Raw genomic sequence first — 12,689 nt, forward strand, 5'->3', positions numbered from 1 at the left:
CTGTATGGTTAATCACTTCACTGCATCTCTGGAGCACTGCATAAAGCAGGGGAGCAGCCACCTTCTCACAGAAGTAGGACCCTCACAGTTGCAATGAACCAAGGACAAAAGTACTCAGAAGTACTCCTGACAGGATGTTAGTCAGAAGATGGTGCTATTATAACAGAACTTTTAAGGCAGCTGAATCTGCATGGGAAAAGGCAACAGAAAGTAAACCCTAAGTGTAAATTAAAAACTGATTTTCATGTGAGCTGGTGTTCTGCATCTCTCTGAATACACCTCACAGATATGCACTCACTAGGACACCCTTTAATTCTACACCTTGGCTTGCTTGCATCAAGGGGGAAATGCACAGGAAAACACATTTTAAATTGCCATTCACAAACTTTTGCACACAGGTTTGGATCATTTCAGCAGCCCTCAAATAAAAAAAAAAAAAAAGACATTTTTATGAATTTCTATCCCATATAGATTTCTATCCCACATAGTGTGTTTCCATGTCAATATATGGGTTCTGACTGAGTTGCTTCTGGTACTACAAAAAACCTGGAAATAGGCAGTAATATAATTTCATAGCCTCTGAAGCATTATTAGCTCGAATATCTACATAGAACCACTGTTTTGTGTCATATATAAATTACTTTGAAAGCACTTTGTCTTTGTAAGGGGAAAAAATGGAGGTTGCACAACTCTTCATAAAGAGAATACTAAATTTTCTGCAACATGAAAAGATTGCATTGTGACTGTGAAGGAGAAACAGCTGATGTCGGTGGGAAAATGAGGAAACAGACGTATAATTACTAAAACATTCAGTTGCAAGTAAATGAGCATAGTAATTACTGACACAACAAATGGGTGATTAGAAACGCATGAAATTAGAGCAGTCCATAGGAAAGCTAATTGTTATAATTGATATGATGAGTGATATGGATTCTGTAGTCTTTGGGCAATCGTGAAAACTAGATTATAGAGGCAGAAACACTAAGTAGAAGTGACTACAGATGTTTTTTACTGTCTGACAGAGATCTCTTCCTTGCTAGAAAAGCCATAGTAATGTTCTTAATATCTAGAATATAATGAATGTGAGCATACATGAAGAAAACCAAACTGGGGACAAGTGTTGTCATCATGATCCACATACATTAATGGGAGAGGTTACCATTCCTGGCTGCACTCCAGGGCTCCTCTGAAGAAGGTTACTGTATTGAGTAAACTTCTAGAGGAGCAATCTGTTAAAAAAATTGCAAAAATCACATCTGTGAAATGGAACAGCCTGACAGCCTGGCATTGCTTGGAAATTCCAGCAGACTGCTCTCCTGGAAGGCTGATAGGTCTTACTTAGTGCTTGAGTCAGGGCAGTGCCATGTAACTAATGTCTGTAAGGAGAATGATATAACAGCTGAGTGTACCATGTTTAGTTACCTAATTAAAACAATTTAAATATGATTTCTGCCTTAACAATTATTATTTGGCTCATTTCTTACAGCTTTTTTCAGCAGCAAAGGTCAGCTAAGGGAAAAGATTCAGAGGAATGAGAGGAAAACATTGAAGGAAATATTTTGCAATTAGCTATTCTTAGCTATTATTAGTTACTTAACTATTCTAGAGTAAATCCAGAGGAGCTCTGCTGCGTCTACTGCAATGTGTATTTACATCATGGGAAAAACCAAGAGAATGGGAAAAGAGACAGTCAGTGGAAATGGGGTGTAACATGATTGAAGAGAGGGGTCAAATTCTTTCCTGCCAAAAATGAGCAAACCTCTGTGAAAATGTCAGTGAAGCTTCACTCAGAAATGTCAGGAGAAATTTTAGCTGGAGTGGGAATTTCACAATGAATACATTTCTGTTTTTTTGAAATAGAGCCATATCTTTAAGCACTTTTGTGATTAAATGGAAGAAATTTCAATGGCCTCTACTGCGCACCATTCTATGAAACCCTTCTGTTTCCTTGCTGGACAGCCCCTGTGTCTGCACTGTGTTAGAGAAGGGAGCCCTGCAGCTTCCAGGCTCCTTTCCACACACGTGGGCTGCTGGCTCCTCACTGAGTCCATCAGCGCCCTGCAGCCCCAGCCCCTGCCAGGCTGGTGGGGCTTCTGCCAGGCGCCAACGCAGCCCGGGCTTCTCTGCCCCAATGGCCACTTCTACAGCACTGCCGTGAGCTCTGCAGATCTGCAAGGATCTTTTAAAAAACTTTTTAAAAACTGCTTTCATGCTTGTTTTTAAAACTTCTAATTTAAGTTTTGGAGCTTCCACATTCAGTTCAATTCTGAAGCATGAAATTAATTTCCTATAGTTTTGAGTTATCTTCAGCCATATTTTGTTATAGATGAGTGAGAGAAAAGATTAAAAGCATCAGGCCTTATTTATAAGGTGAAGAAATCTGAGAATTAAGGAGTTAATTGTATTCTGGCATGAATACCATTCTCATTACCTCACTGTCCAATATGGGTAAACAGAACCAGAAATATGTTTACAAGTACTTCAAGGACACTATTAATTTTGATAGATTTTGTATGTACACCAATATATCTGAGAATATTGATTTGGTCCATGGATATATGTCCTGAACTACACAGTATAGGTCCTGCTAATTAGAAACTCTTAAATTTTCACTAAATTAGTAGATTTCAAAAGATGAAATGTTTTCAGGCACAGTAGCTTGCTAAAACCTCTTTCCTTTACAGGGAATAGAATTAGCTATACTAATTCAATTTGCAAAGATGAAACCAATTAGGGAGTTTTGTTTCTTACTAAATGCACAAATCCTTTTCACAGACATGTTTCATGGAACCCTATGCACTTACCTATGTATTTTTATCCACAAGAATTCATACCAAGATAGCAAACCAAGAAAAATCCAAGTGCATGCAAAAATGAAAGAAAAAATAAGCAAAAAGATTTCTCAAAGTTTCTCATCCCAGTTAAACAAGTAACTGACCTTGCAGGTCTTGTCTTTGTTCTGTCCCTGCAGCACAGTCTAGGAAAGAGCACTCCCGGTGGGAGCTGTTAGTCTTGAATAATAAAACAGATAACATGCAGAGAAGGCTGAACAGAGCCCTTGCAGAGGTTAAGGGAGAAACACTAATTTTGGAAAGGAATCCCAGTGGTGGATGTAAAATTTGCCCGAATAAAAGGGAACACATGTTCCTGTGGCAAAACAGCTCAGCAACCAAGAAAATAACCAGGCATGAAAAGCTTTATTTTCCAATTATATCCATTTAGGGAGTTTGATATATGCACTGTGTATCTCTACCATGTCTTATCCAACTTTTGGTCTCTCTGCAGTCGAGTAGCTCCAGGTTCAAGCCTGGACTTCTCTGTCAAAGGATTTATGGGGCCAGAGATGCCAGAAAGATCCCCCACAACGTTTTCTCCTTACAATTTAGTCAAAGACCTTTCTCATTTTCACAAGTGTTTCTGCTCATAAGTCAGCTGGAAACCCAGAAGAGACCAGGACAAGTTTTACAGAGACGATCTGCTCCCATATCTCTGTTGCAATATTATTCTCTGAGAGCTGTTCCCTAGAAAATATGTTGCTCTCACATCTCCAGCCAACATCTGGCCTGAGAACCCCTGCTACACAGATATGAATACAGTCCCAGTCTTAACACATTGCTGAACTTCCCACTGAGGAGGAGGAAAATGTAAGAAAAGGGAGGGATATAACACTGCCTTCAACTCTACCAGTACAGATTTATGACCCTGTTGAAAAGGTGCTCCAGGATCTGCTGCAAGATAGTTGTTGGCTCCCTAGAAGTACCTTTTAAATTCCACCCCTCCCACATTGGAAAGGTGTAGTCTACATTCTGCACACAAACAGCCATGAAAATAGAAAAATATTTTGTAAAGGCCAAGTATAGGTCCAGGTAACCCCTAAGACTGCTTATCTTTCCTTAAAGTTACGAGTTGCATGGACAGAAGTGCCAAGTGCATAAATCCCTTGCCAAGAGTGTGCAACAGGGTTTAGAGCACTGGGACACTGGAGGCCTGGTTGTCTTCCCTATCCTGCCTCTCATCTGCTCTTCTCTTTGTCAAGCCTCTCCACTTTCCTGTACATGTAAAGTTTAGCAATACTAATAACACACACTTCTACTGTAAAGCATTAACATCTGCTAAAGCAATTAGAATATTCATTCATATTAATAAGAATAATCAGTGGTGCCTATTGGAAGCAAAAACGTACAGGAAGAGAACAGAAAGCATTTAGCTGGAAATATAACAGTTGGGAGAAGCGTCTGTGTCATGTGTTGTAAATGTGGAAAACAGAATACAAAAGGCCCTTTTCATTCACATGAGATTCACGATCCCTCGTATACCACGTTTGGTGCTGATTTATTTGAATTAAGATGGCAAGAAAACCTCCTCTTGCTGTTTTTTGATGCATTTTTTTAGTTTAGTTTTCTTTTGTTTTTAATCAAGATCTTGCTCAAGCCCTGTGAGTAAGAATTCAGTAACACATTGTAAATCACATTTTGCAAGTTCTGTGACTTCAGATGAGATAGTAAAAGATAATGCTGTATAATTCACATGTGGCTGGTTTGTCATTCCGGCACCACATGTCAGATTCTCCCTCTACACAGCTGAATGTGTGAGCAAAAGAGCAGTAGAGCTTGAAAATAATGTAATTTTAAGGCCCTGGTAATTAGAATGTTTTGATTATTGCTGAAACAATTCAGAGTCTTATGAGTGCAAGCCTAAGCCATTTTTTAAACAATCTTTGAGTAAATTCAATTTATGATGAAACTTTTCCAAAAGAGGAATTGAAAAAGAGCTCAAAAACCATCAACCAACCGAAACAGAAGTAGTACGCAGTGAGCAGTCAAACCTTTCCCCTGTAAATGGTAGAGAAAATTATATTCCAAAACAAAAGTGTGACATCACATCATACCAGGAGGTTTCTCAAAGCTTCACATACAAAATGAACATCTGAGTAAAACTTTTTCAACAATGTAGTGTTATTTTTAAGGTGTCAGGGGCTGTCACTGGCTACAGTTGCTCAAACAAGGTCTAAGGAGAGTCACTGTCCTAAACCTGTCTTTGGAGAGAAATAGGTGATTTGCAATCCAAAAAAGCAACTTTTCTATGTTGTCCCTAAGAGAGTCTCAGTTAAGGTGTCTACATCACAGGTGTAACTAACACCACTCATGCATCTACCATTTACCAAAATGAGGACCCAAAGGGTCTGACAATTGACTCACATCGTAATGTAAAGACTAAGTATTGTTTTATAGTGTTATACATCCCAGTATGCAAAACAATCAGCTGTGCTCTCGTGGGCAGCAAGTAAGGCCTGGTTTCTTATTCCTGAAAGTACCCAAGCCCCTCGAGTGCCTTCATTTTCACTACCTACCTAATCACTCACACAATTGCACATTTACCTGAACAGCCTACTGCAGAAGGAATAGTCATGGCACTGTTAAGGACATGCCAGCATTTCAGATAGATGCACAGTGAAAAGAAGCATGATCATTGTTTTCTTGAAGACATCCACACCAACGACTCTCCGAGACCTCTCTAGCTGGGTTTTGCACTGGTCCAATATATTGCTATGTTGTCAGCTACCAGACAGCTTTGCAACATTAATTCTGGGTTCTTTGGGTTTTCAGCCCTTGAGGTTCCAGTTGTTAAGGACGTTGAAACCCTCAACAACTTGAAAAAGAGCAAAGCTCTTGTGTCCTAAATTATAATAGAAAAGTCTTCATAACTAGAGAAACTGATATAGCTACAGATAAGGGTAAATTTTCATATAATTATGTACGTGTTGCATTAAATATGTGTGTGTATATTATGAATAAATATATATAAAATAACAAGTATTTGATAGGACAAAGGAAAAGAACAAAAAGTCCTGCATTAGTTTGTACTACTGAAGAAGAGATTATCTGAACAGGTTTACATGAAAACATGCCTACATTTACTTCTCCAGAGCATGTAGAAAGTTTGGTGCCACTATCCCTAATTACAAACCAAGGAATTATAGGTTATGAATTTATTAGGAATTTTTAAAAGCATTTTTCCTTTCCAATGTATTTCAAGTAGAGTACTGGCACTTGGAGGTATGATTTGAAGGTATGATTTTTATTAGAAGTGTAGATGGTTCACCATTGGCTGTCTAAGAAGCAACAAAATAAATGTAATTTTGCAAAATGTCTGTACTAAAAATGAAGTATAACAAAATCTGTCCATAACCATTGATGATCTCCTGCTTTTCCTTTTAAAAGGATACATCAAGTCAGTGTCATTTTGTCATGTATCTAAGGAGTAAAGCCACAGCAGAGGAAAACATTATTACAGGTTTATTATGTCTCAAAATATAGAAATATATTCCAACAGCATATTTTAAAGAATAATATAACAATAATCTTCAGCTTCTTAGTCTCAAAATGGTACACCATTATTTAAAAATATATTACTTAATGTACCCAAAATTTAGTGTCCATCAAATTCCATTTAGAATAAATTGAATTCAAAAAAGCACATCCATGTACCCATTTTGTACAAAAAACCAGTAATTTTTTGAATACGACAGAAGAGTTTAACTTTTCTAAATGGTAATTCAGATGCAGACCTTTTTTCCTATACATTCTTGTGCATGAACTGCAACTAAATCTATGTAGGCAATGTCAGTATAAAATACAGATGGGAGTGTAAAATGGAACTGTTCTATTAAGCGGAAAGAGTTCCCAAGGCTGAAATCAGAACTCCTATTTTTTTTTTTAATTGAGTGTATGCATAGAAAGGATTTATGTATTACTCCAATAGCAAGATAAAATAAATTAGTTTCTGCAAAAAAAAACAGCTGCCTATTCACATGCATACACACAGTCACACACATGCTGATTTTATCAGTCTGTAATCATCTGAGTTTTCTGAGATATGTTTTAAATAACCAGAGAAGTCAGAGTTTACATGATTAGACTGTCTAAGAAGAAACTTATCAATCCTATCAATTTTTTAGCAACTCTTTGAGAATGGTTTAAAGGAAGCATTTTTAATGAAGGCAGCTCATGATAAAAGCGTATGTGATAATTAGCCATGTAATAGAGAGAAAAACATTTCTATTTTCTCACTTTCACAGCACTAAAACAAAGGGGTGCCCAAAGACATTAAGTGTAATTAATTCAAAATAAACCTGTGTGTAGTGGTGATGAGAATGGTAATTTGTAATTGGTTGTGTAATTCAAAGCCAAAGGATTTAACTTGAGGCCAAAATTTAGTGGGAATAAAAAGTTGTTGATATGGATTTAAGAACTATTAAAGTTGCAAATGCTAAATAAAAGAAAAAGTATCACATATTGAGTCCCATTATTTAACTCAATTCCCACCTGATAGAAAAGCAGATGGGACTGCAAGTAGGCTGCAAGTTACCCAGCATCATCTTATGAAAGGTGTTTTTCACCTTTACCTGAAAACAGCCACCACCAGGGATAAGATTTTTGATTAAACATTTGACAACTGCTGCACCCCCCTGTGCCTTCCCTTGCACACTCTTAAAACACATCCAGGATTGGGAGCTAAATAAAGCAAAGCCCTTCCATACCCTGTATTCTGTATACTTTGTGCATATAGTAGCATGTGTATGTAATGGGAAAGCTTGCATGGTTTTTTAAAATTTGATTTTGGCTTGCTTTACACTAATATAAAAATACTTGCCAGAGCAGTGTCATAGATAATAGACTGATATGATTTGAGGTAAAAATGTTGTAGTTCAATTTTTAGTGTTAACTTGGAAAGTCATAGATAGAGGCAAGAGTCTCTCTACACAGAATTTCTGAAGCCTGCAGCCTTTTGCAAACTCTGCAGGTCACAAGCCAAAAAGTAACATACTCCTCCAGTTACACTCATCGTGTTAAAGAGAATAGTTATAACAATTATGTGCAATTTTTCACTTCTATTTTTTATCTCCTATTTATTTACTTAAGCACTGTTCAACATTTCACTTTTTCTAATGGAGCAGAAGTTCTAAAAGAAAAAATATGTTTAGCTGTGCAGTTTTGTTTAGTTTTTTTCTTCCTGTGCCTTTTTCTAAATAAATACCTTGCCACAGTTTTCATTGGCAAAATATGACCAAGTGCACTTAGTTCTTCTAACAATACAAAGCAGTTACAGAACTTCTGGAGTTTCTTGTTTAAAAAAATTCCATACAAAAAGGCTTTACTTTACAATATTGAAATGGGATAAAGCAAATTTCAGTATGGTCAATTGAAAAATTAATTTGTGAACTTCTGCTGCATAGTGAGGTGACCCATTAAATAAATGTTTCTGAAATTTTGCTCATACAAAAGCAACTATATATTTTTAAATAAATAAAAGCTACTATGTACACTATACTGTACAATTAAATGAGAGATGACATGAAATGGAATAAATTTAGGCCTGCCTTTTCATCAGCGATGCTCGTATCTTGACTTTATTACAATTTTGAATAAAACCCTCTGCTTTAGATTTTATTTTTTTTTGTTTTAGTGGCAGCCACATGAACGCACCACCATATTCCTGTATTTTTTTAAAATAACATTGGAACTGTCATCAAAGTAGAGCACGGAGATTGCGTTCAGTTTTGTTGGTGCACAGCATGGCTTGGGTACGTGATCAGGGAACATCAAATGAACCTGAAAGACAGATAAATACACAGCTCATATATCAAACAGAGAGGTGCAAGGACAATGTCAGTGCAAAACATGTCTTTGCAATTCAGCAAGGGCTGTGGTCACAAATTTTCCTTGGTTAGCAAGTTTAAAGTACAGCTTACCTCCAGCACATTTTTCTGATTTCAGTTGCACAGGCAGGGTTATAGAATAAAAGCAGATGGAGAGATAAATGAGAAGCAGCCAAGACAGAAAGTTGGTTTTCAGATGAAATTTAGAGAATTGGAGTTAGGCAGCTGCTCAGGAAGACATTTAAACGTATTGTCTGTACCATCTTTGCTGAGGGCAAGGCATAACATGAAGCAAATGCTCAAGCCCCAGGTCTCACCAGGACCCCAGCATGTGCTAAAATGCTTTCCTGTGGTGGGGGCTCAGTGTGGAGGAAAATCTATTGCAGACAGCAAAGGCTGTGCAGGCAAAGCCTCATAGTGAAACTGTTTTCAGCCTATGAAATGGTAAGATGTGGAGTCTCAGACAGTATGAGCGCATTTTAAGGTCTTATCTAGGTATCTATGGATCCAATTCTACTTCCACTGAAATAAAAATCAGTTCATAAGGTGGGTGCCAGCTGGACAGAATATTTGGGGCAGGAGCTGAGGCAGACAAGTCTATGTTCACCGGGCTGAAATATATCAATGAAAGATTAAAGCAAAAGAAAAGAGTTTTGAAAAGTGTCCCAGAACAAACAAGATCTAGTGGAAATAAAATGGGGGAAATTCAAGTTCTTTGTACTTGAAAGAAGGTTGGATGTAATATTCTATACACGCTGAAGACTTGAAACCTGGGGAGTGAGAGGAGGGAGTTGTAATAGAGAGGGTAACAGATTATTAAGGCATGGATGAAGACTTCAGCAGTAATAGATTTTGTTTGTATGTTAAGTCTTTGTAATTCTGTTAGAGCCATCTGTCTTGCAGTGATATAAACCCAGAGCCTTTGCCAGAAAACAGAGAACGGTCTATCAGGAAACGATTTTTACATAACAGTTACCATGAGAAGGTCTTTTGAAATGAGCAATAATAAATCCTGAAGTAGCTGTTTTGTAACAGTTTAGACACACATTTAAAAACTATTTAACAAATGAATAGCAAAGCACTGGAGAAAAAAATGATTGTGCCTGACCTGGTCAGACGTTTGTCCAGCCATAAATCGTGGTCCCACCAGCCCCCGCCACCCCTGGCGGAAGATCCGTGGCCCCACAATACCCCCTTGGAAGTGTGGTTCACAGCCTTTTCAAGTGTTTACCCCAAATTCAGTGCAAGCCAACCTGATAATCCACTGTCTTACATGACCAGGAAGTCAATGCTAACCCTGTGCCTGTTCTGAGGGTGATGCAGGAGACGAGAAGTTTATAGAGCTTATTAAATGCACCCCGTCTTTTATTTATATGCATCTGTATTGTCTGTTTGCCTGAGTTTAATTGCAGAGAAACAAGAGAGGGAGAGAGTGAGGTACTGGCCTGTATTTCTCCTATTCTTGTTACAGAAGAAAATAAAAAAGAATCAGTTAAGTTTGGAGGGGTACCAAGGAACAATCACTTCCCACACCAAAGAGCAGGCTTTTTCAGGATGGTGTAATCATTATGGCCAGGAGGTGACTGCATTTGGATTAGGGTGGAGCATATGAATAATTGCTTCCCAAGCCATCCCCATATGCACACCTTGTGTAAATCTGAATTTTGTATAATTTAAACCAGAAAGCATTAAACTACTGTTATCTCATCTAATTTATGTACAGCTAAAACTTAATTGGCCTCATGATTTTTTGGCTGCACTGAATGCATGTACAGTACATGCAAAGGGAGACACGCAATTCCAAAATGGCCATAAAAAGAGCAAAAATTAAGTATCCAATTTAAAAAGTAGGACAAACTACACACATTTCCTAACAATGGGAAAATAACCATTTTTTGGAAAGGAAAAACACACAAGAGAAAGTAGCAGTGAGCCAACCCTTATTTAACAGTCCATAATTGCAGGAGGGAACTCTAACCTGGGGATCTCAGTGATATTGGCAACTTTTCTGGACAATGCTTGTGTAATACTAAACTATTGCTTTGCTGACCTACTTCTTTTCTGCTCAGGACTGCAGATATGCTGTTCTTCATTGTCTTCTAAGAACATTGCTGTATTCCTTGCCAACTGGCATTTTCTGTTCCCTTTCACCTGAACTCCTTAACATACTTCTCCTTATTTTCAGCCTCTGACATTTTCCCTTCTTTTCGTAAATCTTGCTGACTGGAATTCTAGTATAGAGGAATAATGTTGCCTTGGTGACTGGACTTGGAGAAGGTGAGTAAACGAAAAATTGAATGGAAGGGAAAAGTTCTCAGCATATGCTGAGTTTTTGAAAATGTCCCTCTCATGTAGAAATATTTGGCAATTTTCACAAACAGAACTTGTTTCCTATCAGAAAGAAATCAAATTTTATTTTTCTTTGTTTGCTTGCTTGGTTTTGGGTTTTTTATTTTTGGTGTGGGGTTTAAATTTGAGGGGGGTGTTTGGGCTGGTATCCCAGGTAGTAACTCCACTCATTTCTCAAGGGGGGAAGGTTTTTCAGGCCCAGATTTTGATGTGAGAATAAAAGAAAAAGATCATTATCCTTGGACAGAGTCATCAGCATAATCTGATAGTCAGGATACTTTACAATTATTAGTTTAAATCAAACAGAACCTTAAATCCATGTTTCTCTAATCTCAATTGAGTGTCTTGAACTTTCCAGAAACTAACTGGGGATGACAGCCCTTTCCTGTTCTCATTTCATACTGTGACTCCCTCCTTGTGTATTATCTCTCATCCCTCTCCTTCTTAATCATTCTGCTAATACCAGTGCTATTCAGAGCCAGTTCTTCAGCTGGCACAGGTGAAAAATCAAGTTTTGACCAGGCTGACCAGACTTTGGCCTCAAATGTAATGACATTTAGTCATAGTCTAAAGGTCATGATTTCTGTAGCTGAACACTGCTGGGCTAGAGGAGGCCTAGCCAGCTGCCTCAACTAAGATCATCTTTTTGGCTGCTCCAGCTGAGGCACAGGACTAACATAAGAATTAGCAGAGGCAGAAAGCTGGCTGCAAATCCCGTTTTAGATGTACCAGGCAGAGCAACAGATCCAAACACACTTATTTTTAAATTGCATTTGTAAGCCAGGCATGACTGAACACAATTTCGTACATGCAAATGCATCTGTTTGCAAAGCTTCACATTAAATTACAGTGTAAGAATCTGTGCCAACAGTTGACAACAGAGGTCCACGGAGTGGCCAAGTGTCATCATTTCTGGAAGGTATAACATGTAGATGTTAACACTGAGCTTCAATAAGTTGCAAAAACTCTTGGAAGTCAAACCAGGGGGCCCCTTTGGTTCCTGTCTACACAATTCTCCAGTAATACAACACAGTCTTCTCATGCGCTATTGCATTTGAAATGGAAGTGAAACCTACCACACAGGCCACTCTGAGCAGTTCATCCTCTCTCCAACAAAACCACTAAAGCAGGTTTTGAAACGAGTTATGATTTACCAAGAAATAATCAAAATTCAGTAGTGGTAAACAGAAGAGTCAGACTCTGAGCAAAGACACGAACAACCGCAGCATAGGCAACTACAACACAGTCAGAGGCATACCAGAGTCTGAACAATGGCATGGTTTGTTGCATTCATGTGGGCATTGAGGGGAAAAGAACACTCTCCATCACAGTAAAACGCAGCGTAGCCCTCCGGTGCAATAATCCAATCCTAAAACAACAACAAATAAATCCACTCATTATATTTTCTCACGCAGGGAATTCATAACTATATCAAACTAAGACTTGCTCAATGACAAAATGAACTTCAGAAGGTGGCATGTGAAATGAATTTTTTTTTTAAAGTACTTGCTTTGTTCATGTAAAATTGAGATGAAAATTAATGAAACCTAAATATCTGTACTGAATACCAACTAAGGAGGCTATAAGGGAGACTGAAGATTAAAATATATTTGCAGAATATTTTTCATTCCAGACTAAAAGTCTTGAGCACTTCTTGGTGCAACAAAAGTAATTAAAATGC

The 12,689-nt window shown here is 37.9% G+C and overlaps 1 protein-coding gene across 2 annotated transcripts in view; it reads right to left on the reverse strand.

Annotated features, from left to right (window-relative positions):
- Nucleotides 1-6,280: 6,280 nt before the first annotated feature.
- Nucleotides 6,281-12,689, reverse strand: part of BMP5 (bone morphogenetic protein 5) — a 55,346-nt gene continuing 48,937 nt past the window's right edge. For both annotated transcript variants that reach the window (XM_005427915.2, XM_031062755.1), the window contains 2 exons: nucleotides 12,267-12,377; nucleotides 6,281-8,612 (listed from right to left, as the gene is read on the reverse strand). In XM_005427915.2, the coding sequence (XP_005427972.1) occupies nucleotides 8,463-8,612; nucleotides 12,267-12,377 (261 nt within the window). In that variant the 3' untranslated portion in view covers nucleotides 6,281-8,462. The remainder of the gene's footprint in view (nucleotides 8,613-12,266; nucleotides 12,378-12,689) is intronic.

Source organism: Geospiza fortis, unplaced genomic scaffold, assembly GCF_000277835.1.
Source record: "Geospiza fortis unplaced genomic scaffold, GeoFor_1.0 scaffold603, whole genome shotgun sequence".
In the NCBI taxonomy this organism is placed as follows: domain Eukaryota; kingdom Metazoa; phylum Chordata; class Aves; order Passeriformes; family Thraupidae; genus Geospiza; species Geospiza fortis.